The sequence below is a fragment of the Ischnura elegans genome, chromosome 5, assembly GCF_921293095.1.
Source record: "Ischnura elegans chromosome 5, ioIscEleg1.1, whole genome shotgun sequence".
Taxonomy (NCBI): Eukaryota; Metazoa; Arthropoda; class Insecta; order Odonata; family Coenagrionidae; genus Ischnura; species Ischnura elegans.
In genome coordinates, this window is record NC_060250.1 from 22,515,959 (window position 1) to 22,543,321 (window position 27,363).

The 27,363-nt window shown below is 38.9% G+C and overlaps 1 protein-coding gene across 1 annotated transcript in view; it reads left to right on the forward strand.

Annotated features, from left to right (window-relative positions):
* Positions 1 to 12,708: 12,708 nt before the first annotated feature.
* Positions 12,709 to 27,363, forward strand: part of LOC124158582 — a 157,505-nt gene continuing 142,850 nt past the window's right edge. Inside the window, exon 1 of the mRNA XM_046533744.1 lies at positions 12,709 to 13,899. Within this exon, the coding sequence (XP_046389700.1) occupies positions 13,470 to 13,899 (430 nt within the window). The 5' untranslated portion in view covers positions 12,709 to 13,469. The remainder of the gene's footprint in view (positions 13,900 to 27,363) is intronic.

The window sequence follows — 27,363 nt, forward strand, 5'->3', positions numbered from 1 at the left end:
TGAAAATGTTTTATTTTTTCATTTTTTATCTCCTGTAAAATATTCTGTAGGTATAATGTTTAAGGTGTCATAAGTATGCATATTGTAGGTGCGCAACTGAGTTCTAGCTGTTTTTATTAATGAAAGCACAACTTCATCATTAAAAAATTGTTATAAATGAATCACTCAAAGAATTTTTTATCCCTAGCTAAAACTTTTTCCCATCTTTCTGGAAGACCTTGAATACCATTAAGGGAAAAGGTGATCATCTTACGAGGCTATCCACAAATCGAGCCATTTTTTGATATCTCCATGTTTGTGTAACTGCTGATCAGCCTGTCCATGTACTATCGAACGGAGCAGGTGGTAATCGGATGGTGCAATATCTGAGGAATATAGAGGGTGGGTTAGGACTTCCCATTTTAGGGTTTTCAGGTAGGTTTTAATGGGTTTTGCAACATGAGGTCGAGCATTGTCATGCCGTAGCATCACTTTCTCGTGCCTCTGCTCGTAATGTGGTCGTTTTTTGCACGGTACTCCGCTCAGTCGCATCAATTGAAGTCCATGCCGTTTCCCAGTAATGGTTTTGTTTGGTTTCGACAGTTAATAATAAATAGCACTGACATGGTCCCACTAAATGCACAGCTTTACCTTCACAGCGTGAATTTCGGCCTAGCCAATGACGTAGAGCTATGACCAGGCAGTCCTGAAGACTTTCTTCCCTTCAAGTTTCTGTAGTTTTTCATCAATTGCCACTTTGCGATGAAGAAAACCCTACTTTTTTTTGCAGCTGTTGCTCACAAGTGTCAAAACGGCACTCAATGCTCCTTGGCTTTAAATCATAAGAACCCAAGGTCCTTGCTTTTGAATCATTCCTAACGTATGCAATTGCTTGGAAAAGGTTTGGTGGGTAATTCTTAATGCTGGAGCAAGCTGTTCTTGAGTTTGTCATGGATCTTCATTGAGCTAAGCTTCCATTTGAGTGTCTTCGAAGGTTTTCATTCTTCCTTCACACGGAGGGTAGTCAACATTGAAATGACCGTCTTTGAAGTGATGGAATCAATAACAGCACGTTACTTAACTTGTAGCAGCATCCCCGGAAACTTTTTGGAGCTCTTGATGCTCTTCAATATCACGAAGAAAATCAACTCTTCCCGCAAATGACATTTACTAGGCAATAACTCGGACAATTTCACACAACAATTATGATATGACGCCAATACAAACTCACCACTGTTGTTTATTGTTTGTTTCACCAAATGAATGAGCTTGGTTCATGATGTTTCCGATAAGTCGAAATCGACCTGCAATCACTGCTAGAGCCATCTGATGACAAACAGCAGGAAGTTAGTGGTGCAACTAATATTTGTTAAAAGAATCTCCTTGCACGGAAATGTTCTTTTAAGCTGTAGGTTTAAGCCACATGAGGTCGCCCTTGACAGGGTTCCCAATCAACTGTGAAAGCCTTAAAACCGTGAATAAGCCGTGAATTTCATCATAAAACCTTAAAAATCTCTCAAACTTATAGAAAAAGAAATACAATTGACAGATCAAAAGAAAAAATGATATTTCAATCATGTTTCAAGGCTGAGCCACGTACAGACACTGTCTACACATTTATCTCCACACGTATATTTGAAAAGCAATTATTGGTGCCTTGTGCCATGAGGACACATTGCTCTTGAGCCTGTGATTGGAAGACCGGCAAACAAAGTGTTCATTAACCCTGTTGAAAAATCAGACACTTCATTACTTACCTACCTCACTGCTCCCTCCATTTTGCCAATCACAACCTTGAGCTTCACCAAAATTTTGGTATCGATAGGTGATGTCTTGAGAAATAGCACTTTCATTGCTACGTTTGAATTCACGGCGTTTGTCACGGTTGATAAATTTTAAGTTAACGTGCAGGCGGTGATTGTTACGTTGTCAATATTTCTGCCTAAAACGGCTTATCAGCAGACCGTGAATTTGAAGATATTTAGACTGTGAAAACCTGGAAAAAACCATGAATTTTATCATGTAGTTACAGTAGGAACCCTGCTTGAATACCTTCATTTGGATCCATTCAATTCATTTAATTTTCTCATGGGCATACTCAGTTTTGCAAGCCACTCCACCTATGGAGCCGGGGATCATGTATTCTCTTAGGTTTTTTTTATTTTGATTGAGCAGACCAAACTAATTGGTATACATAATTGATTAGACCATTTATGTATGAGGATATGTTATACAGATAACTTTAATGATTCATTATTAGTTACATACTCAGTGAAGCTGACACACTCTTTAACTTGAGTCTATTGTATCGGGTCATACCAATCAATGACTTTTTCTTTCTCGCTCATTCAATTTTACAATTTCCGTAGGGTAAATCATTAAGAGTAGTTCCTAAGCTTGAATAAAGAATTATCATGAAAATATTCATTGCAAGTTGCATTCAACAAAAAACTCTGATTTGAACAGGGTAAACTCTAGAATTGGTATACATATTTTGGTTAGACATGGTCATCGAAAGTTGCAGTTCTTTAAATGGCTGAATCGCAGAAATGAAATTTACAGAAGTTGTTCTGGCCAGGGAAAAAGATCTGGAACCTAAGTGGGACATCAAATCACAGATGTTTGCATTGCTTTAATGATTTATTTTTACGACCAAGCATGTTTGAGTATAATCAAGTAAATTATGGTTAATGGGTTATATTTTGATTGGTAAAGAGAAGAAGTGAAATAAATATAGCTGACATTAAGTGAAATCCTTTGAAAATTTTCAATGATAGTGGCCATGGTTTCAATTTGCACAGAATAAATATCATGATCCTACTATGAACATTGATAAAAGCTGAATGATATGAAGTCTGGGTTGGTACAACTAAAAAAAATGCGATATTTTGAATAAAAGTAACAGAAGCAGGTGAGATATTATGGAATGATGGTCAAAACGCGTCGTACTTTCAATAATAAACCTGTGGAAAAGTGCCATCTTTCTGATCTTTCAATACTAGTGGCAATATATTGAGTTGTATTAATTTCTCTCAACTTATTCCTTGTATTCAACATGCTCGTTGTGAGTGTCGCTGTTATCTGAGCTGCATCAAATGATAATAGCCACCACTAATTTTGAAATTGGCTGTTGAACGGCATATTGAATCTTTCTTTGTCGTTAAGTTCATGGCAGCGCATCTAAGTCTATGTATAAAACAGCAAGTCATCTTAATACGCATTTGTTTGGAGGTCTTAGGACACCAGGCATTAACCTTTTCAGGAATTCTAAAACATTTTGGTTTCAACTGTGCGAGATTTAATTGCAGTGAGGTTGACAAATCATTTATGGTATCCCTTTACGTTCGGGGAAAATGAATCCCTATGCCTAATTGTTTTGCGGATATCTCTATCATTTTGTGATTTCACTTGGACCTAGAATTATGGTGTGGTTCTAAGATGATGTTCTGCATACACATCTTCAGGGGTAGGTGCTCCAGGAACAAGAATCGCTACCTGCAGCATGCACTTAAAATCATAATTTGATCCAATATGTCTCATGTTCATGAATGCCGTATCAAACCATGGAAAAAATTTTGTTCATTACTTGTTGATTCATTCTCATAATTTTCATTTTATTTAAGATATGTCATTATTTCATGTCTATTGAAATTTTCTCAAAATTTCTCTTTGTCAGATTATTTTTCCACAACTTTCCACAATTTTCATTAGCTTCATTTACTGCGTGTAATGGAAAATAATTCTGTGAACAGGTATCTTTACTGTCTATTCTTGAAATCAAGGGGTTATTAGGCTTAACATATGGAGATGATCATAGTTGTGGAGGTTTTCGCTGCTGAACTCCTCATGTACGTATCAGCTGAAAGAAATGAATTGTGCTAATCATCGCTTGCGTAACACCTGGGCATCTTATCTTCTGATATAGGTAATATTTTTGTGATAAGAGGTAAAGAATTCATGGCTATTTGTGAATGATAATATTCATTATTTGCATGTAGTGGATATGATTTTTTTAAATTATTTATTTGGATTTCTTTCAAATAAGATGATGTAATTGGTTGCTATTGTTCAGGCTATTGCGAATATTTATATGATTATGCGTGTTAGTAATATTCTATTGGGTGTTTATTGTCATAAGAGGACTGGAATTCATGTTTGTGAATTGATATGAAGCAATTAATTTAAACACTTGGCTAAAAGAGTTATGATGGTAATGTGAGATGACAAAGCAAAACTATGGTAACTTGCAAAAATTTTTAATCTATATTTTTGACCTGAAGTTTTAAAGATTTGAATCCTATTCAGTTCCATTATTATAATTTAAATAATACCTAACTTCTAGAATCCTGAGTGAAGATAATTAAAAGCATGCTTTTTCAACTGTCTTGGTGAGATAGTCTGTTTACAGAAAATGTGGTGCAGGAGTATGAATAACTTGATTGTGGAAGCTCATTTCTTTTCAGAAAAATTAACCTTCCTGTTTTATGTTTTTCCATTTTAGCATGTTGTGTTTTAAATACTGGATTAAGAGTTTTGATAAAATAATGTCAGTGTGTAATGTCTGAATATATAGCAACTTATTTAACAGCTAAAAGAAAAATACTGCCCTGTGAAACATTTTAAGGAACATAAGTATACTATACAGTACTACCATATATGTAGTATACGTATAGCTGTATATAAGAGATGCGTACAAATATATTTCTATGCATCTCATATGAACGTATGGGAAGTGATGAGATTATGGATGCATCTGTAACCTTGAAAAAAGTAAGTACATGTTGCCATTTACTTAACTTATATCTATATTTCACAAACGAATAAGTCGATTTAGACTTTATGATATTATTTTTCAATATTTTTTCAAACCACAGTATTCTTCGGGTGCTAGGGATTTACTGCAGTTTGTGTTAAAAGCTATATCAAAGCTATATGTATTGCCTACAAGATGCTCTTCTTTTTTAGATAAACATAGTAATTGTTTTTCACTGTGAAATGAAGCTGCCGTATGTTCAGACAGAATATATGTTTTCCTCATAACTTGTTAACCTGAATCATACAACCATGGCGAAGTGTACCTTTCCTATAATTTATATGATTGTGAAGCGTTTTGTCCTCTGTAAGGTGGACCTTCTTTGATTTCATTTTGTTTGGAGATTAGTTATGACACTGAGCCATTTCCAGAATTTGTGCTAGGTAGATAACGGAAGATTTATTAGCTCAAGGTAAAATGAAAACAGAGAGTACTTAATGTGTATTGTATTATAAGGCAGGAATTTACAAACTTTACATGGATAAGGGCTGCATGTTCTAATTAGGATATGGCAGTGGTCAACATTTTCAAACCTATTTGGGTTTTAAGTACTAGAATTGTCATACAATAATATGTACCTAGATAATACATCCTCTTTACTTTTGATCCATTTATTCTAAGTTCAAATTGGATATTTGCCATATGGACCGCCTGAAATGGTTTTGGGAGCTGCATGAGATCTGTCTATGGATTGCCGGCTTCCTTATGAGGCATTTTTCCATGACGTGAGAAAGTACATGTGAATAATTCTTATTTTCTTTTCCTTCCATGAGCTATCTTCCATGTATGCCCTTTTTTAATTTATAGAGTTCATTCTTTATATGAAGGTTTATTTTGCACAAGTTGTCTTGGAGAATAATTTGAACCGTTTCCTTTACCTATTATCATTACTATTGATATTAAACATTCATCATATGGTTTATTTATAATGTTTATGGCATATTCTTTTTATATTTTTTCCATTTTATTGGCCAATTGATTCTGCTTGCCGAAAAGTTGACGGTTGATGATCGGCAATGGCCAATGTTTTAATGAATAAACTAGGAAGTCTCTTAGACAGTATTTGCCCTGTTAAGGTTCTTTAACATATTGGCCGGTGTCTCTTATCAGCCATATCCAGCTGGCCAAGGAAACCAGCTGGAGAGGGAATATTTTGGTTTGTTAACTTACAAGAGAAACTTCTATTATAGCCAAACATATGTGTACCAGAAAGTACAATTCTTGCTTGGGTTTCAACCTGATAAATCTCTCTGAATGTCATAAATTGGGTGGAAGCTGAAAGAAACAAGCTTAATTTTTGGATTTTGGCTGAAATATGAGGCTTGATTATGGATGGAGATTTAGGTGGAATTTGTGACTCGGTGGAACTGGACTCCATTTGAATCAGGCTTTGATGACTAATTTTACTACCAAGGTAGGAGGGTAATTATTATTTTAGCATAAAAATTTCTATTTGTATGCAGCATAGCTGTTAACGGTTGAATAATGGTAATTAGTCAAGCTGTATCTCAGTTAATTTAGAGGGTGGCCAAAATTTTGATCTACTGCATTACTGCATGTCAGGGGCGCAGCTAGGAATTAAGGCTGGGAGGGGTTTTAGGCACAACTAATACTGGGATGTTTGGGGGTACGGCATACCCGCCAGGGTAAGCGGGAGGTGCAGGGGAAACATTTTAGGATAAATAGTGAGTTTTACGGCTTTCTCAGGGATATTTTATAAATCCTTTCTCTATTCTACAAGTAATATTAATGCAATTAAGTAAAATGGATTTAACTTAAAAATTTCTCCGAGCTCTCTATATCCCCTAAATCCCCCCCTCACTGCGCCACTGCTGCAAAATCGAAATTTTTGGAAGTTGCCACATTGTACAAAAATATTTAGTTATATTTTTAAAAATATGGACCTCAGATTGCTCATATTTTTCACAGTTGTGGGAGTAATATACTTAAATACATTTTTAGCACTCAAGAGCTGAGAACTCTTTCCATCAGGGATTAATGATGGAAGTGGGTGTTCCGTGCCGTTTCGGGAAAGAGGTCAAAGATGCTATTTAGTGATGAAAATTGTGCGAAGAACATTCGGGACATGACGAGCTTCATTCGGCGAAATAAGCTTCCTGCATGTGGGTAATTATATACGCTATTGAAACACGGTTGGATTAATATACGTCTGGCGGTAATGCGATGTTCGCTAAGGGAAGGAAGCCACCGCAAGTGGGGAGAAAGTATTGCGGTTGGTGTGTAAATGTATTTATTCCGCTTTCGGTCGCAAGACTTCGGTCACGGAAGGCAGCCTCTAAGAGTGGGTTTAAGGATGAATCTAACGATCATTTTTTTCATCCCTTTAAAGGGACAACTCCAGCGACGGCGGAAAAAAATGACCGCATCTCGCGATCATTTTCCGCAATGGCTTAATGGATGGGCTTACCGTCACTCACCACGTGCCTTTTTCCGTAGATGAAACCGTCCTTCAACCAATCGAAACGCAAGGCCGTTAACAGCGATTGTAACGCCCCGCTTGGCATTTAATTGAACGACAGTTGTAAATACGGAAAGTGACGGATAAAGCCACGAATATTAAAAAAGAGGATCCTCAAGTCGGCCTCTAATTGTGTTGTCAACCACCGCGCATTTAAATGAAGTTTACAGAAGTCGCCACTCGCGTCGCTGACGGACAAATTGATCCGAGTTTCTTGGGAAAATTAGGTATAATTAGCGGTTTCAACCAAAATTTACATTCAGAATGGTGTAATTTATCAAATTCATAACTATTCCATGCTATTCCTCTGCTGCTATACTGCAAAATATTGGAAAGAAGTGGTTCGCATAGCACTCATTACCGCGCCGCGAACATTTTTGAAAGCCGATTAAAACGCGACCGTAGTGGCATGGGCGTACCCAGCGAGGGGCAGGAGGGGGCAGCTACCCACCCCCCTAGCAGCAAAAATCGCAAATGTCTTTAAGGAAAATTATATTTTTTCAAGCAAATAATTTTAGAAACTAGTAAAGAGCTGCTGCAGTTTCCTTGAAATGTTGATTTCATTCACCTTTTCCATGCTTAAATCTTACCTACAACTTGAACAACCATGGCTTGCCCCCCCCCCCCCCCTAGTATTGATCCTGGGTACGCCCTTGCGTAGTGGCAACAGAAATCAGCCTTCTGCGGGATGGAATTGGGCCTCCTCTATGCAGCCCCCTTGAATAAAGCGATGGAAAAAGGGACGGTGGGAATGACCGTGTGATTCAGAAAATGATTGGTCGAGTGATTGCTCTTTTGGTCGCCGAAAACCTATTGCTGGAGTTAACTGGAGCTGGAGGGATGGAAAAAATGATCGTATGATGAGTGGCGCCGACTCCATGGGGCCTGAGGGGGCCCGAGCCCCCTCAAAAATTCGTTATGGGTGTGAGAAAAAAATGTGTCACGCTTGTCGATTTTCCCAGGAGTGTCTAGATATCGAGATTCGAGTTATGAGGATTCTAATGTTGATCATATGACTCTTCTAAAATGCTCAAAAAACTTAAAACTCACAACTTATAAAATTTCCCGGGGCAAGTCCCTGGTTTGGGTCCCCCCAATATTTTTTGTAAGTCGGCTCCCCTGCGTATGATTCAGTCTATTCACAGTGGGGAGAAGCGCGTTTGGAAGACGATTGGTTCCGTTTCTATTGGTTTCGTCCCCACCGTCTGAAGGCGAGTTTCTATTTACATCGTCGCGCTCATCCGCGGAGTTGAGGAGGTTGGCTCGAGAAACTAAGTATACACGGTGTGCATTTTATGTAATGAGAATCAATCCAATTATAGAAATTTATAGGAATATCGCCAAACAAAAAATCTAGCAGTCTGCAATTTAACCACCTTCAGCATCAATACTCTTTTGCAGGCGAGTTTTCCACGACCCTTATTCTCCCTGAAAGTGAGCAACTGAACTTTGACAGCATACACGTAGTGGTGGAAAAATGCGAGGTCAATCAAATTTTCGAGTAATCGATTTTTAATCGAAATTAAAACCTCGAATTTTCAACAAAAATTGAAATTAGAACCGAAGATCGATTAATTGAAAAATATACGGTTGTTTTTTATATTCAGTGAGTACAAAAGCAGGTTTATTATGCATCATAAAAACTCAAAATAGAAATTTGACGTGTAGAAAAAAAACCCCAAAAAAGTACTTAGAATACATGCTTGAATTAGTAGTTGTAAAATTTTTCAGTTGCACGCACATTTAACTTTTGAGATCATCGCTTAGAACCAGTGGCGTAACTATGGAGGGGATGAGGGGATAGATCCCCCCTAAAGCCTCAGAGAAAAAAAATATTTAAAACTATTGTCCATTTTTGACTTATAATAATTGCATCTGCTTAAAGTTAAATTTTTAGTGCCAAAGTGATGTAAAATGTATTTCCGGGCATGTCATTTTTCAAAACTTTTGCCAGATTTTGCCTGGGGGGGTGAAAGGAGTCGCCATCTCATCCCCCAAGACATATTCCTAGTTTCGCCACTGCTTGGAACCATTTGGCCTCACTAACATTTTTAAGAAATCTGAACTGATTGAGATGCTTTCTTAATGATCGAGGGCGTGCCTTTCGAATTTACCGACCCAAGATAGAAGTCTTTCAGTTGGGACGGGTGATGTTATCATGGGCGCTCATCACTGACGCCGATGAGATCAATTCAACTGGTTAAGATCAGAGCTGAAAATCGAGTCTGGATCGAAAATAGAAGATCAAGGCTTGATATCGATTTTCTAGATCTTTGACAATGAAAACGCGATTTTAATCGAAATCGATTTTTCCATTATTACATCCAAGGCACCGTGGTTACCGAGCTTCTGACAGAAAATGGTGTCTTAAAGATTCCCCATCCTCCTTACTGCCCCAATCATGTCCTAAAAGACTTTTTTTTTATTCCCCACATTGAAAACGCTCTGAGAGGACGTACCTAAGGGACCGTGGATGCTGTCTGAATGGCTTTCATGCGTGCTCTAAAGGATTTTTTGTTTGTTCACTACCAGAGAGAAAATCGTAGAAAACTCTCATATAAATGTGCGTTGATGTTGAAGGAGCACACTTTGGAGACTGCTTCAGTTTTTAGCGATGTATATTACATTAATTTCTTTAAATTTATTCTCAACGCTTGAAATACACACCCTGTATCGCATTTTTAAATAAAAATTTCGAAGTACAAATACTCTTCGACTTACGAACATAATATGTTCGGAATACTTGAAGTGGAAGAGTATCTCTACTTTGAAAATTAAAACAAAATTAAAACAATGAAATAGAAGAGGACAAAATTGTGAACATCCGTTGCTGAATGTGAGAATATCGTTTTCTCCCTATTTAAGAGGCATAATTAATTCGTGTTTTTGGAAAATTGACAGGTAGCTAATGAAGGCCATAGAGGAATATCTATATAATCCAAATAGTCAGTAGGAAAGATGAGAAGGTGCAGATACAATAAAGGTAAAACGAAAAAGGTAATGTCTCTTTGCAGAACGTTACAGGAGCACATATTGGAACGATTGTGGTGGCATTTTCAACAGATTTCAGGGGTATTGCAAAATAATTTTGGTCGTCACTTCGGACGGTCTTAAATCGAACGGCAATTAATCGATAAAACCTGTACGCTCTTCTAATGGGGTCGATCACTCGTGCCCGCAAACGCAATTCATGAAAAGAATTCGGTAGATGGAAGTGAAAGATGAGTAACGACGTAAAAAATCTCCATTTTGTCATTCTCTGAGAAAAGAAGAACTGAAGTGAAGTGGACAAAAAGAGAGGAATGGAGAAGATGATGTGGGCGGACCACGAAGTGCTGGACATGGTGGATGAGAGGCAGCTTCTAGATTAGACACGGAGGAGACAGAAGGTATGGATGGAGTGACTACTGATCGGGGAGGGGATGTTGAGAATGGTGATAGAGGGTAAAGTGTTGGGTAAACGGTGGAGAGGAAGGAAGAGAATAGAATTTTTAAACATAATGAAAGGGAGTAGGTAGGCCATTTTTGTTTTAGTGATCTATTTTGAGTGATTTTATTAGAAGCAGAGTTTTTTTAAATGTTAAGCAGACACTTTGTTACTTCCACAAAAATTCGGGTGATAGCATCAAACGGAGACCTTGTTAACGACATAATCTTTCCCAACCCATCCCCCTTATTACTCATCACCCTCCCAAATCCTCCACCCTCACAACCCGAATGACAAACTTTGTTTTCCCCTTCAGGAATTACCAATCCCAGCTCGGAATCAACCCCACTCCATTGACAAACATAGTTTATACAAACCTGTCCCCACCATTTTTTTATATTTTCTGTATTTGATAATGGCGTAACAGCCGAAAATGGTCCACAAAATCGTTCTGCTCATTGATAGAAAGTAATGGGGTGGTTTCCTATTTTTTTAAATTGCCTAAATCGAAAGATTGTTACTCCTTATAGTACGTATTCCACGCTTTTAGATTTTTAAATGACGATATCTATTTTTCGCGGTTAAATGAGAAGTGAACATATTCAAGCGCGCGAAAACGCGACGGTTAAGTATGAATGCTGGGAAAACCCCGTGTGACGTCGTTCTGGTTCCCGCTGCCGCAAGTGAGGTGACTTTGGGGCTCTGAGCGCTGATACGACGCAGGATGCTAGCAGGTAGCAGAGTACCCTGCTAGCTGGTAGCGCTTGGCTTAAATAAGGATTATTAATACCTTTTCAAGCGAAGGAAACTTTCCGACCTTAGGCAGTTTTAATAGGTGATTATTAAGAGATGTTTCTTTGAGCTCTGTGCATGCATTGGTAATCTCAGACGATGTATCCTAACTCCTATCTATTCGTATAGAAACTAGGTCCTTGTGACGTCTCGTGGAGTGGCATCGCATGGGCGCCAATCTGGCCTTTTTCAAATGAGGATAAAATTGACCATTGTCATTCGTCTAAACCGGTATTTCTAAAACCAAATAATTTGTATACTATGAATACACTAATGGTGGGTAACGAATCGCAATCAATGCCTTTCGTTTTCTTTGATGAAGGAAACTACCCTATTATTCCCTGATGCATAGGTCTCTTATTATTTTTGTTCTTGATTTGCTGGCTGCTGTTCGCCAGAAGTTCATTTCCGGGCTCAAGTGTAGGTTTTGTGATTTTTTTCGTTTGTGGCCATACTTCACTGTTGTAAGTTGCTATACTTTTCAATATTCCGATGTATATCCTCTTTTTATTTTCCTTGGATATATTCTGGTCCCATAACAACTTATTCAGAAGTGCCCTTGCCTTTTTTTCCCTTCATTGCATCTTTCCTTGAAGGCTGCCTCCATCTTTTTGTTTTCTGCAATGTGCATCTCTAGATTTTTATACTCTTCACAATATCCTATTTGCTGCCCTCCTTCCAGAATAAGATCCTGCTGTATATCTCCCCATATACATATTATTCTTTGTCGATAATTGTATCCAGACCCCAATTTTGGTTTTTTCTATTATTTTTTTAGTCACATATTCCATATATTCGTTTAATGCCAAAATTGTTCGTGTGTTTTAATTATAACCTACTTGCTTTAAACATCACCATGAGGACCTATGCCGATTTTTAAATAATTTCCAAAATGCGTGACATGGAAAGCCAAATTATTATCGTTAGTCGATATATTTCGAATACTTACGTACTTTTTGTTAGCCAAAATATATCAGTTGGTCCAGGTGAGTTTCCGGTACCCTCAGGTATCGGAGAAACGCCTAGATCCGAGTATATCTATGGCCTGAATATGCATATTTCTCCGTCCCTATCTTCACCCGCCCACCTGTTACGCTACAGTCAACACGGCCGCCGCCGGTAAAGGAATGAGTTACTCGGGCGGTAGGGGAGGGGGGCCGGTGAAATCTACTCGCGGCCCCTTCCTTCGCCCTCTCCCGACAACGGCTCGTCAGTATCGCGCCGGCCGCCGCTGCGAAGACACGCTAGGCGGCTACTCTTACCGCAAGATTTCCGACTCCCATGTGAGAGAACTGCCGCGCGACTTGACCGAATATTACTTCCTTGGTCATCAGAGGACCGTGGTTCTGGAGATCTTTACCTTCTCCAAGACCATTTATGAGCGTTAGCCGACACTCCTCCTGTGTTGTCACCCCTTATATGCTTTCTACAGTGATGTATATTTGTTTTAATTGCGTCTTCTGTGAGCCCCTGGGACCGCTTCAAAGTTATTGCGACGTGATGTGAGTTTTGCCGTCACTCGCAGGCGCAAAAGTTGCCCTCTTCCCGCTCGTGTTGAAATAAAAGTCACCTGTAGGTTAGAAGATCTGCTCCCGATAGTTAACTTCCGTTCACCAAGTTTCGTTAATCTCTTCTCCACAGTGGTCTGCTGGCGTTGATTTTTTTTAAGCAATTGTTTTGGCTCTCAAATCCTGAAGTGGTTGATTAGTGAAGTGTGGTATAGCAGCGTGAAATTTCCCGGATCAGCCCTTTTTACCCGAACGCTAAAAAGAGGCTCGATTTGGAGTACTTTCCCCCGACCCTTATCGGGGCGGACACCTGTGCTCGAACCCTCTCTTTCCTTCGTGAAATCACTCACATTTTGTAGTTCGTCGTAGCCTCCCTGATCGCAAGGATACGAGCAAAGTGACCGTGTAATAATAATAGCGAAGGAGAGCTTCGAGGGTTTTTAGTCGAGACAGCGAGGGCCAAACTTAAACATGTCTCCTGTAAGCCGCTCCTCCGCCGTCGGCGCCAGGGTCAAACGCCGCAGCAAGGCCCGTGGGTCCACGGTGGCAGACTCAGACTATGTGGACCCTTGGGACCTGGAGAACGAGCTGTACGTAAAACGGCTGTCGGTGGTCGGCGATCCGCCGGTAACTTCTCTGTCCCCGCCGGAGCCTACCAAGGCTTCTTCGCGGAAGACAAGCAACTGCTATTACGACATCGCGGGATTCGAAGAGGAGGACTTCCAGAACGAGAGACTGTACAGCTATGACGGGGGTGAGGATCTGGACGCCGAGTACTGGATGCAGTCCGCTTACGGGGATTACTATTACTACGATGATGACTTCGGTTACGGTGGCGTGGATCCTGGATACGACCCATACCATCGCTACAAGCCAGCAACTTGCTTCCCCTGCCCTGTCGGTGAGTTTTTGCGAGGAGGAGCTAATGCAACCCTTTTGCAATGTTTTGGTTAGCGTTGATTTCGCATTTACAGAAGCTGAAAAATTATGATTGGATCATTATCCCCAGCCCTAAAGAGTTCGATATTTTCCTCGAATGACCTTACTTTAACAGTGGACGTTTAAATCGATATGAATTCAAGGTTAGATTAAATACTCCTAGTGTTGAATAATTATAAGAGTATAACTGTATGGCGGTGCCTCCAAAAGGATTCGGGTATCCCACGAAATTGGACAAAGGCAAATAAATGAAAATGTAGCCAATGAAAAAACTCTGTCATAGTCCTTAAACCGGAACACAATGGGAAATAATGATTGCATCGCCGACTTTTTAATTATATTTTTTGCGATAAATATCACTTGCGGTCACTCCTTTCTAGTATTCGCTTTCGCATTTTAAGTATTATTTACCAGAAAGATGTCTGCTACGGTATGACAAAGCGCCGAGGCAACATCATCCACGGAATCAATATATCCCAATTTCTGCGAATGCGTGAGTATATATCCACAAAATAACTTATGCCGATCATACGTTCCAAAATTTGGGTAAAATCCTATCCGAGCGGGTGGATTAGGTCGTCGTCCGCAGGAAATACATCTCGGGCAGTAGGGCGGCGAAATATATGAAACCAGCTATGGAAAAAAGGGTACTTTAAAACATAATTAAAAAGTATTTTTACATAGATAATATTTAAGACATTAATATGCGCATTTTTTTTAACCGAAAAGATTGAATGTGCAGGATAACAGAATAAGTAAAAAAATGTACGGGTGTGCCATCATAATTTTCGTAAATAAATGGTTCAAAGAAACAGTGTATTTAAGGATATTTCCTCAGAAATGTTTTAGGGGATACAAACAAAGTTCCTACCCAGTAACGGTCAATAAATTCTATCACTGCCTAATTTCATGTCAATTTTTCCACTTTACAATATCTTCACATTTGACGATACACTCGAACGCCTGAAGGTCGAGGTTAGCTTCCACTAACATTTACGTAATCATGGTTGCATAAAAATAATCCTTTTTTCATTAGCAAATAGCCATGCTGAAAAAAATGCTGCTTAGTCGTTTCTGACTAGCTGAATCCACCTAAATGTTCCGAAAGCCAAAGCATCGGAGGCGACCGTATCATACATAGACAAAGAGACGCGAACGACAAAATATTTTCTTTCTCAAGCAGAAAAGAAATAAATGCAGGAGCCAGAGTTAAAATAAGCGCTTTGCCCTCCTATTGCGTAAATTATAGAAATAATACCGATAAGTCCCACCAATGCATCAAGCGATGTATGTAGTGTTTTCCTTCGCAACAAATCTTCCATTTAAATTTTCCACTGATAGCCTATTGAGCAATAAAATATTCAATACGTGGCTCATAGCTATTGATGATAAGTAGAACACTAATTGGGAATATTGACGTTATTAGAGTGGAGAGGACAAGAGTGATACTCAATAAGAATGAGAATTGGAGGGTTAAGATCGAAATAATTATGGAAGGAATAATTGAATAAAAACTGAATTTTTTATCCTCTCCGGATACTAACCAGTAATATATCACTATAATTATTTGTTACGGTCATTACAATTTTCCTTAGTCTATTTCAGCTTTAGCGCTTCATCGTTTTAGCTATATTTTCTCCAGAATGTTACCGGATTTTCCATTAAAATCTACCTTTCATCGAAATTATTTCCAAGTCTCTCACTTATAACCACAATCCTTTAGGTATATACTAAAAAAATTACTGCCATCACCATTTTTCTGATTATAAAAGACTTCACCAACTTTCGATAAAAAATAAAACAATTTGAAGTGAATTATTATTACTTAAACGTTAATTAAATATTTCTCCGTCGGTCAAGGATCCTTGTAAGTAAAAGAAGGAATGATATATTACTATACACATTCCAAACATTATTTTTAAATGTATTCTGAGATAATAATGTATTCGATTACATTGCAAAAACGCTCAACAATGGCCCACCGAATCAAATCCGCTCATCTAGTACTACTTGGGCGATTGTTGAGCGTCTGTGCCGTGGAGGTATCGTATTTGCAACCAGTTTCGTTGCGTAGATCTGAGCATCACTTGGTCACCATGCGGCGTAATTATGCTACGAACGCGACGAACGACGCGATCAAAGTTTACATTGTGAAACATCCAAATTATAATTTATCTCATTGAAAACGTGATGAATTTTCTCATAGCATAGCAAAGTATTATTTATTACTCACTCTTACTTACTCTTCGAATTTTTGCAATAAGAGGATAAAGTTTTTTTTTGGACAAACAGTTCAATGGAAAAAGGAAGCTTTTAGTTAATCACGCACAATCAAAATAGCACGGGGTGTGAAGCTACTCAAAACATTATGCGGCTCGGGAAAATATCTATCTATTTCCAAAGTAAATATTAATAATCAAAAACATGTCTCGACCATTCTATGGGCTTCCTTTCCGAAACTAGCAGTAGCCTTCGTCATTTTATCTGCTACTGAATTGCTATCGACCTACTTATGGATTCTTAAATTAATATTCACAAACAGACTCAAAAAATTTCTTTGAAATATACATTCATTTTCAAAGTAAAAGTGAGAGAAATCAATAATTCCCAAAGCTTATAATTCATGCCCTTGATTTAAATTTTCCATTCAACTTCACATTTGGAGCAGTGTGACCTCCATTTTTCAAAAAAGGTCAGAATTTATTAAAACAGAATAATGAAATAGCTCATCAAAATGACATTTCCGACTAACGGCGCAACATGATATAGGATAATTTACAGCTAATTACGCCAGCACTTTACCTGCTGAACATTTGCGTATTAATATTCTGTTCAAATGGACTGTCTCTATTAACAGATAGCCGAATTCGATAATGCACCATAAATTGTGAGTCAGAAGGCGTAACGCAAGTTAATTACGACCCATGTGATGAAACCCTTTTCCTTCGAACTTTATTGCCTCAAGGACGTCGGCAACCGGAGGTATTTTGAATGAAGAGTGATTTTAATCTAACTTTCAGGCAATTTGAAATAAATGGTCGAGAATGAATAAGTGATGCTCTTCTGCCTTTGAGTAAATCCGGTACTGCATGTAGAGAACAAACAGGAAATGTACTACGGCGATGCATCGTCCTTCATGACAAAGAATCTCGTACCATCACGAAGACTGCATTCTACTAGGATATCCAGGAAAGAATTGTTTCCCCAATGATAAAACGTGACTATGATGATCCCTTTACTCACTGCGCACTATATCATAGTGTCATAACATCCAATTTCATATTCGTGAATCCTCGGAATACTTATTAATTTTTCCTTGATAAATTTTTATTAATGTCCCAATCAATAGTTGACGAAATGCTCTAAAATTTTTGAAAATGAGCCACTGTAAACGAGAGATGTTGAATGAAAATAGCACAAGGATCGGGAATTAATTCTCATCTCTCACTTTTACCAAAATATCCGCAAAGTTTCCTCGAAATTGCTTAAAAAATTCTAAAATCTCTAGTAATTTCGGATTTACCCAATACTGCCTCAAAATTGACACTCTGAGTACAAAAACAACAGTTGAATCTTCTCGAGACACCTACCTCAGGAATCAAAGGAAGCTTTTAGGCAGAGGAATAAAGATAACAGAAAAAAAAACTTGTGCTTGCCTTTTTTTACGAATACAAAAGAATACAGAGCGGTGATTGAGAGCATTACTTATCGACTGAAAGGAACATATAGCTTGGAAAGGGTAGTGGCATTTGCCGCCGATTTAAAAAACCATAAATACTTTATGCATTTATTTAAAGAATAAACTTAGAGGATAGTGAATAGAAAGACGAGAGAGTAATTGAAAACGTATTGTAAGTCATGCAAGCAAAAAACAATTAATATGAATTCAGATAAGTTTGAGAGGCAGTGGACAGGAAGATCCAAAACAAGATGAAAAAGAGAAATTATGCATCAAATTTTAATCCAGAGAAAAATTCGGGTATTTATCTATAAATTAATTTTCTGATAATGGCGAGTAACGGTTGGACCTAGTTCTTGTTCGATAAATTCATGCGGAATTACGAAATAATTTTATTTAACTCACACATTTGTAAACACACAAAAAATGCCGCCGATCTTAATCCGTAAATCATGGTATTGATGAATTAAATTGCATTAATAATATAATAATTTATTGATCCAAAGGACACTGTACAAAATGAAGCATCAAGTAAGCGTATAAGACACGTCAGAAAAGAATGTGGTATAAAAAATGGCTGTAAAACGTCATCGTGAGATATTCATTAATACTATAAAAAACCCTCATGACCAAGAAGTTCGAGTAACTAACTAAAAAACAATAAACTAGTGTTACAGAAACTTTCTCTTAAATACACTAAGTCTGTCCTCTTGTTTTATATTAGCTGGTAAGTTGTTATATTGTTTTATGCACATATTTATATGACTTCTTAGATGTTTAGTGGAGCAGGATGACATCGCATGCCTATCATATCTTGTCTAATAAATACATCAGTCAAAATGTCAAACGGCCGAACTCAGGGAAATCCTACTTAAGGAGGATAGTCAAAGTGACCAGTGACTATACAACAACTTTTCGTGTGTTTTGGAATTTTGACGGTAGAGATTTAGCATAGGTGAAAATTCGTATGTCTGGAATGGTAATTTGTAAAATTATCACAAAGAGGGGAGGGGCGACTGACTACGTGTTTTAGTGCCTGAAGGGTGATTTTGAGTGATTTGTTAATAGAAATTTAAATACTTGCGTTGTAAAACCACGTTTATGTAATTATTTGTCTATTTCCACAGGATTTTAGGGTGGTTGCCTCCCTTTTCCTCGTAATTTAATAACTAAATACCTCGCTTCGCACATAATATGTAAGTAAACCTCCCGCAAATATAGTGATACAGAACAGTACAAACAGACTCGTATTTTTTTCTCAAAAAAGGCTAACCGTACGAGGCTCAAAGTCTTTCACGTACAATTCCGAATTCAAAGTAAAATTTCAATTCCAAAATTTCTCTGCACAATAATTATTTGAAAAAAAAAATGCTTTTCGAGAGAACTTTGTTCGATGTAAAAAGGTATCGGAAGATTATGTAAATGGATGCAAAAATCATTGCGTCAGGCGCAATATTAGTGTTTTCAAGTTAAATTTTTTTTCGGGTTTTGAAACAGATTTTGACGCCATTTTTAGTTACTAAAATATTTTATATTGATTAGAGCATTATGATAGATTATAACTTTTAATTAAATTAAATTTAAAAGAATATCTAAATTTGTTGCGTGCACGGTCGATGGTTCACATAATGCTATTAGAAATTTACAGATTTTGGAATGCCACTTATTTTTTTTCAGGAAAGCATTTTATTTTTTTACAATAGTCGGTCGAACAAATTAAGAAGGGTATGCTTGGCTGGGTGTTGTGAAATGACAAATATATTTTTTTCGGTGGAACCCTCTTCGTCAATTTTTTGCATTCTGAGTACACCCCAAACAGTCGTCCATATTGGCATAACTTGTGTCAAGCGGAGGAGGTCTTTCGTCAGTCCATCTCGCCCGAGTCATTCCTTCGTGTGCTGTTAAGCTTAAGGAGAAGAGAAAGCGGCTCTTTCAAGGGGTTCGCTTAATGTGCAAGAGCGCGGAGAGATGAGCTATCTCGATCGGATGGCGTGCCAGGCAGCAATCGACTCCTGAAACCGCCGAGTCCGCGGCTCGCCCTCCAAAGTGCTTGGTTAATTTGAGTTACTCACAGTGGACAATGAGGTTTGATTCATTTGAAATTGGATGCGATTTTTCACCCACTATAAATATGTATATCTTCCCCTTTGGTCTTTTTTTATGTCTTATTACTGATTTATACTAAAGCTTCCATCTTGACATTAAAATAGTGAAGAATAGAACTCTGTGAAAATTTTCCTGTATCCAAATACATTAAGTTTGTTGCGTGTCATTCTGTCTGCATTTTGCACGGTCACACTCCTGGGAGTATCTCAGTCGTACCAAGTCTTACAGTGATATGGTTTGGTGAGTTTGACGCAGAATCTCTGCACGCGCATTTTAGATTTGGTCCCAACGCTGTAGCTCGACATTGCGTACAGTTGGGGGAAAAAACGTGAAAAACGGACCAAAAACAGCCTGCCCACAAAACGGGAGACAAACAGTGGAAAGGCACAATATATTCCTGCCTCCCAACTGCAGTGGTTCTCCTTTGAAAATATATGAGATATGATGTCTCCTGCGGTCAGGAGACATCATATCTCAAGATGGGTCTCCCAGCAGGAGGAACGAAACGTCGAGTTTAAATATTAAGCACGCAGACGTACGCCCGAAAATGGAATGCAATAGTGCATGTTTGCGTATGTTTAAAAATAGTAATAATTCAAAATTCAATCGCAAATACTTGAACGAAAGCATGAGCGAAGTCAGCGATACATTTTTTATACTGGCTCAATGATCGTCACCGTCCTTTGTTTGCCAGCAGGCTTTGTTGAATCATGCGCGTGAAAAGAATCCTAATGGCCGCCTAGAAATACCAATGAACTGAGCAAGGCAATATCCTATGTCGACACTCATGAATGCGTGGGAATAATTTAAACAAGTCGAGAGAGGTCCTCACATGAAACAGGCTTCCGAATTCCGTATTCAGTTGGCGTCGTTTTCGGAGTGTGGCGCCCTTAGAATTCGCGGAGACGTGAGAATGCGCCAATGATTCATGTGTTTGCTATGATGCCGAGGAACTTTTTCAACTGCTAGAGCAGTGGAAGAATCCTAACAATAAGTATTAAAGTCCATTTTTTGACGCCATAGTATGTGGACTATCAAGTGGGGATGAGAGGAGTGAAAAATGTCCATCTTGAAATGTTTTTAAGTGTTCCGAGCCTTGAATTTCCGTAAGTGTCGCAAGGATTCGAAAAAAATTTAAAATATAGGTGTGTATTTGAATGACCGTTAGTGTTACCATGGACAGTTTTAAGTTATCAATGGCTGAATTGGACTTGTAGAACTTAAGGAGGCTCTGATGAGATATGTGGAATAACTTATAAAGATTCTAAAATATGGTCTTCTACTTCATCAACTGGCGGAAAAATACCCATATATAAAACATAAACTTTTTTCGAAATTTTATTTGAAAATCATAATATTTTCAATAATTTTCATCATCATTATCATAAATCAAAAATTCTAAGATTGGTTTGATGCTGCTCTCCATTCCGCTCTCCTACAAGCAAGATTTTTCTTAGCGACTTATTTCTTCTCTTTTGAATCCTTAACGACCTATCCTATGTGACTCATTCTGGGCCGTCCCTTGCCCTAATTCCGTCCACCTGTCCTTCTACGATTGTTTTCATGTAGCCATCATGTCTCAAGATGAGGACCCCCCCCCCCCGAAATATAAAAACACAAAAATTGTCCTTCATAAAAGAAAACAAAACATTGAAAAATCAGGAATTTACAAAATTTTTCTTTAACAAATTACGTTTTTTCGATTATGAAAAGTGTTAAAATTAGATTTAAAACCATTACTTAGTGCCCGGTTTTTCAAAAATTTACCCCCCTGGTTTTGGACCCCCCCCCCCTCCCGATCGAAATTCCTGGCTACGCCACTGTCCACACCTTGAATGCCTTAAATGCATACACCTGTGGTTCATTTATCAAAACTAACACTTTGGTAGGAAGTACTGAGTGAGTGATGCGTTGTAGGATCGTATCATTAAATTAGTGTCCATGTTATCCCTTGCGTAATTTACCAGCCAATTTTGCCAAGGCTACGCATTTTATGCCTCAATGGCGAGTGCCCTGTATTTACTCATTTGCAAAATGCTTTCTAAAAGCCGAAGAGAAGGTTCTGCAATATTTTTACGAGTCGCTGGCGGCGACTCTCGTGATAACTGGCGCCGTAAAAGGCCATGGGAGTTGTTGAGTTACCATGGCGATGAGCAAAACAAACAAAGGCGTGGGCGATAGTGGCGACGCTCTTTTTCGCGGGAGAGAAGGTGGAACCTCCGCCCAATGGTCGCTCCTCATCAGAAAAAATGCAAATCAAATGGGCCCTGTATCCCTGTTGCATGTGAAAATAGCTTAATGAGGGTTCTATCGCTTTGTAAAGAGGTATTTGCCAACCAATGTCCCTTTTACTCTACGGCGGTCAAGTGGAAGCATTGCCTACTGAGTAGGACTTGTAGACTTATTAGGTAGTCATAAGAGGGCTTTAACTAGCTTCTCGGTCATCTGATCAAACATGATTCTTGAGACTTCGCTACGTTGCATTACGACATTTTGACTCTGCGTAATAGTGCTGGTAGAAAATTGCCCCTATAATACATGTAATTTGTATGGTATATCATGAAGTATGGGATAATTAGTGACTCATTTAGCGAACAAATTTTCTGTATTTTTCAATAAATATGTTTGAGTAGAATGGTTTGATGATTGCTTGGAAGGGCAGGCAATGGTAACTTGACAAAATACACAGGAAAAGTGAGAAATTTTACCAAACGGCGTGGTTGGTCCCTACATGAGCACAGTTGATAATTATAACGTCATTCTGCACGATATTCACCGTTATTAGCAAAATCCCTTTTAGTTCTTAGCCTGATATTGTCGGTTATCGCTGGGTTTTACACTGTGAGGTCTGACATTTCAGAGTTAATGCCTAATTTGATTAGTTTAGAAAATGATTCTTAGCCAAGGCATACCAGCCAGCCATGAGCTTGAAACTTAAGTTACCGTTTTGGATATCTTCCATATTAAAGAACATTTTTAGTAGGTTTCTGAAGCGTAATCCCCGATGTTACAGCTTTTACGAAAATTTTAGATAACACTGTTGGGATTGAAGTAAATCGACTATTTTATAGTTTTTTCCCATCTACTCCTGTTTCGTACCTAGGACTATTTTCATTCCTAATTAGCCATATCGCGTCCCTGGATTGGGGTAATGACTGGTATTATGTATGTACTTCCTTGAAGGAAAACAATTGGGAATGGAATAATTGTAAGTGGGCACCGTCTCTGCTATTGTTACCAGCTGGAGAATGTTTTCCGACTCTTTTCCAGTCTTGGCTAATTTTGATGCCGTCTTCCGGGTTGAAATTGTTAGGCCTTTCTCGTTTTGTCTAGCTTCATAATCTGTCTCGAAATGACCATTTTCAGCTCATGGTAGTTGAATGGGGCCGGTGATCGGTGAGACAACGAAGATATAGAAAAGCTCTAGAAAGAGGAAAATGCATTTACTTTGCACGTTATTTGAAAGATTTAAAAGAAAACGGATAGAATTAACATGGTAAAGCACGAGGTAAAATCCTGTTTCTGTGTAAGAACATCTCACTAACTACTCGGGACATCAAAAGCTTGGCTACTGAAGCGAGAACATATTGTATACGTATGAAAGGAAATAAAAGAATTTACATCTTCATTTCTGATGATAGGAATCGGTCTAGTTACTTCATAGGAGCAAAATAGCTAAAAACAAATGGCTTTGAATGCGAATTTGGCGCCAGTAATGGGTTACACCAAAACATCTTGGCGTGGTGAATTCTAATTCAATTTGAAATAGTAAAATATCATTTTTCTATTATCTGTTTCTAAATTCCGGGAATAGTGATATAATGTGACATTTCTAAACTTTTTCGCGGATCGGGATTCAGAGTTTCTGACGTCCCGTACTGATCTCGTTCCTTGTCCGATGTCAAATGCGCTTCCGTGCGAATCGGGTATTCACTATTCTTATACCTAATTGCGAGCGTTACTGGCTTAACAAGTTGCAAACAGCTTTCATGGTTTCTATATTTCAATTTGAAAGAGAGTGATTAAATAAAAAATGCACTTTTTCAAAGAATACATTTTACCATCGACCTATTGAATTACATGACGATTTTGGACCAGAGCGCAAGAAAATCGTGTTTGAGGGAACATATCTTGTTAATAGCTTGGAAGATGGTAAGAATGGAGGTACGTGAGGAATATTATATAGGGAAAATAGGGGGAAGGGTTCCTTCTGGAGCACCAAGAGATAGGTACTTGGGGTATATGAAGAATTCTGTATTGTTAGGCGAAACATGATGGAACTCCTCCATGATAGTGCATGAAAAAAGGCAATTATAGGTTCTGCAATTAATTATTCATGCGACCGGTATCGATACAAAATATCATCATCAGAATGACGCCCGATAATGGTGCCTGAACCAGCCATTGCCTTTTCTTTCTGCCCTAGCATATAAAGAAGGAAAACTGGATGAAGAACGTGGGGGACAGAAGGAATCAACTTGAGAATGAGATAAATAGAGGGCTGTGGTGTACCAATATTAGCATTGTAACCAAGGAGGTTATAAATATACTGGAGAGGGCACCACCTGTTCCGAGCGTTGAACGCAGTGTGGCAGGAATGGGGGTGCTTGGGTAGGATAGCCACGCCTACTTTGACCAAAACATCGATAATCCCATAAGAGTCAATGCTAACTATTTGGTGATATTCGGTCATGATCGTTGTTAAGTTAAAATAAACTATCGCAAACGAGCACAGCAAACCTTTTTTCTGTCATTATGGGAAGGCTACGTGAAAATATGCCTCGAATATCTTTTCCCAAGGAAAAATTATTGTCAATCACCACGGTTCCACTGTGCAACTGGCTTAGCCGAAAATAACATATTACAAGTGTAAAATATCCATTCTCCTGCACTTCTACTGGTAATTAATAAGATTACATCCAATGGAAATCTTAAGTTAGCGGACTGGTCGCACTAATAGTACGAACGTATGTTCACGAAGATATATTATCACCACGATATGACTATATGGACAGTTCAATATACACAGTAGTATGACGAACGATCGGAAAACTCCGACGCCAATCAAGAAGTACTGAATATAATCAAGAAGTAATTGTTGCATTTTCATTTTACAAATCAGAGGCGAAATAAGGAATAGAATACTTGATTACAGGCGAACACTGTTTGAGACTACTGCACACAGTTTGAGATGTGGCCTTTTCTATCAAAATCCCAAGATAATGGAACGAAAACTACGGAAATACCAAGCGCTCTAAGTAGGGCAACTTGATTTTTCGCGCAAAAAAACGGGTACTTTTTTGAGAAAAAATTAAGTACAGGAAATACTATGGCGTCGAAGATTTTTTAAAGTAAGTGACACAACGTAGAAATAAATTCTATTTTGTGTGCTTTTTGTTTCATTGAAATTGATTGCTTCGTGTAGAAGCTAGAGCTCCTCAAACTCGGGTGCCTTGCTTTTTTTTTTACAGACAGTAAGACCGAAAATTGTCAAACCAAGATGGCGGAATTCTGACCACGCCTAAAACTCGAACACAGCGCCTCTAGATAATTACAACCTGTAAATGTATTGTTGTAACCATATAAATGAACGGATATGATCGTCGACAGAAAAATGCCATTCTCCCATTTGCTTCTGTCGTTCCACTAATCCAGTCTCCGCGCGAAAACCGGACTAATATTAGCCTCAGTCGACGACATTTCTTTCGGCTGACTTTCTTTTCGCGAGCTGATTGCGACCCCCGGGGGGGCACCCGATGACTTTCCCTCCGCGGCGACACCTTGCGCGAAACGCGACAACTTCCCGACGCCCCCGCAATGAAATTTGAGGACGCGCTCCAACCCGTGGGAAAAAGAAGGAAGCGAAGAGAGAGATGGCGCCGAAAGCCGTCTTCGATCGGTGCATGTCCTCCCATACGATTGCATTCGACACCGACTCTCCCTCCGCAACCGGAGACTTCGATTCCGTCTTCTGTCCCCCCGTGGTCCGCCCCGGGTCCTTTTACTGTCGCGCATCCGGGAGTCGCCGAAAGGAGAAATCAGCAGGCGATGGGACGGAAGTGTTGTTGCGCCGAGTGAAACTAGGATTGCGCGGGTCGACACGGGTATCACACTTCGCGGAGGAAGACGCGGAAAAATTCGATCGACGATCGGATGGCATGAGGCAGCAGTGGCGCAGCGAGGGGGGGGGGTTTGGGGGTTAAAACACCCCCCAGAGCACAGAGAAATGCTTAATTTTAATCCAATTTACTTAATTGGATTGATATTACTAATAGAATAGTGTAAGGTTTTAAGAAAATATCCCATAGAAAGCCATAAAACTCACCATTTTGAACAATTTATCTTAAAATTCCGCAATTTATTTATCTCGCACCTACCGCTAATCATGGTGGGTATTCCATACCCCCACACACCCCGGTATTGGTTGTACCTAAGCCCTCCCCAGGCTTAATTCCTGGCTGCGCCCCTGTGAGGCAGTAGCGGATACAGAAAACACTCAAGGGGGAGGGGGCGCAAAAGATATTTTGAGCTACCTATACTTTTATCGTAATCTTTAATAACCGGAAAAATAATAAAGTTATATGCAAAGTTTAAGACAGTTTTATGTAAACTGATTATACACACATACAAAACAATGCCATATTATGACATAAAAAAGTTACAATTGTGGTTCTACAATGTTCGGCAATGAAGGCGGCCCCGCAAAGGGGGGGGGCGCGCCCCCTGCGCCCCCATATGTATCCGCCACTGGCATGAGGTCAGTTGCACTCGTGCATTCGGTTTACTCAGCGGACTGCATAGAGGAGGCCGAATTCCATCCCTCAAAAGGTTTATTTCTGTTTCCACTTCGGTCGCATTTTGTTCGGCTTTCAAAACTGTCCGCGGCGCGACGATGAACACAATGCGATCCACATTTTTCCAATATTTTGATGTAAAATTTTTGTAATTGCGAGGAATAGCATTGAGCTTTTATGAATTTGATAGATCGCATCGTCATGCATATAAATTTCAGTTAAAACCGCTGATTATGCCTTATTTCCCCGTGAAACTCGGACCAATTTGTCAGTCAGAGACGAAAGTGGCGAGTTTTGCAAACCCATTTAAACTCGGGAAGGGCGACAGCAAATTATGAGGCCGACTTGAGGATCTCTTATTGTAATATTCGTGGGTTTACTATAAGGGATGGAGAAAAATTTTGTCACGAAATTTTAACCTTTGATAGCTGATGACGGTTGGAATGACTACCCAGTGCGGGCTTGCGGGGTTACTCTTCTGAAGTCATGGAACCAAGTCAAAGACTTCTTCATCCGCGTTTACTCAGGACGGGAAGGACAAAGGAAGGAAAAAAGGGTAAGGGGGCTCCGCCGCGATAGGAGCTCGACGACGACTCCAGGGAAACGATAGGGATGGAAAGATTGGGATTGAAGAAAACCTCACCGTCATTACGGAGGCTTTCTTTCTAGGGTCATCGAAGGCAACTGATTTTTCTCCTGTGGAATTTTCGAATATTATGTACAATTGTGGATGACTACATAAATGCACGTCGCTTGCTAGTTGCGGTTATTTTTTCTAATAAAATCCTTGGATTTTCAGTGGGTCCATTTATGATCATACCCCTTAACTACGAATGGGTAAATTTCA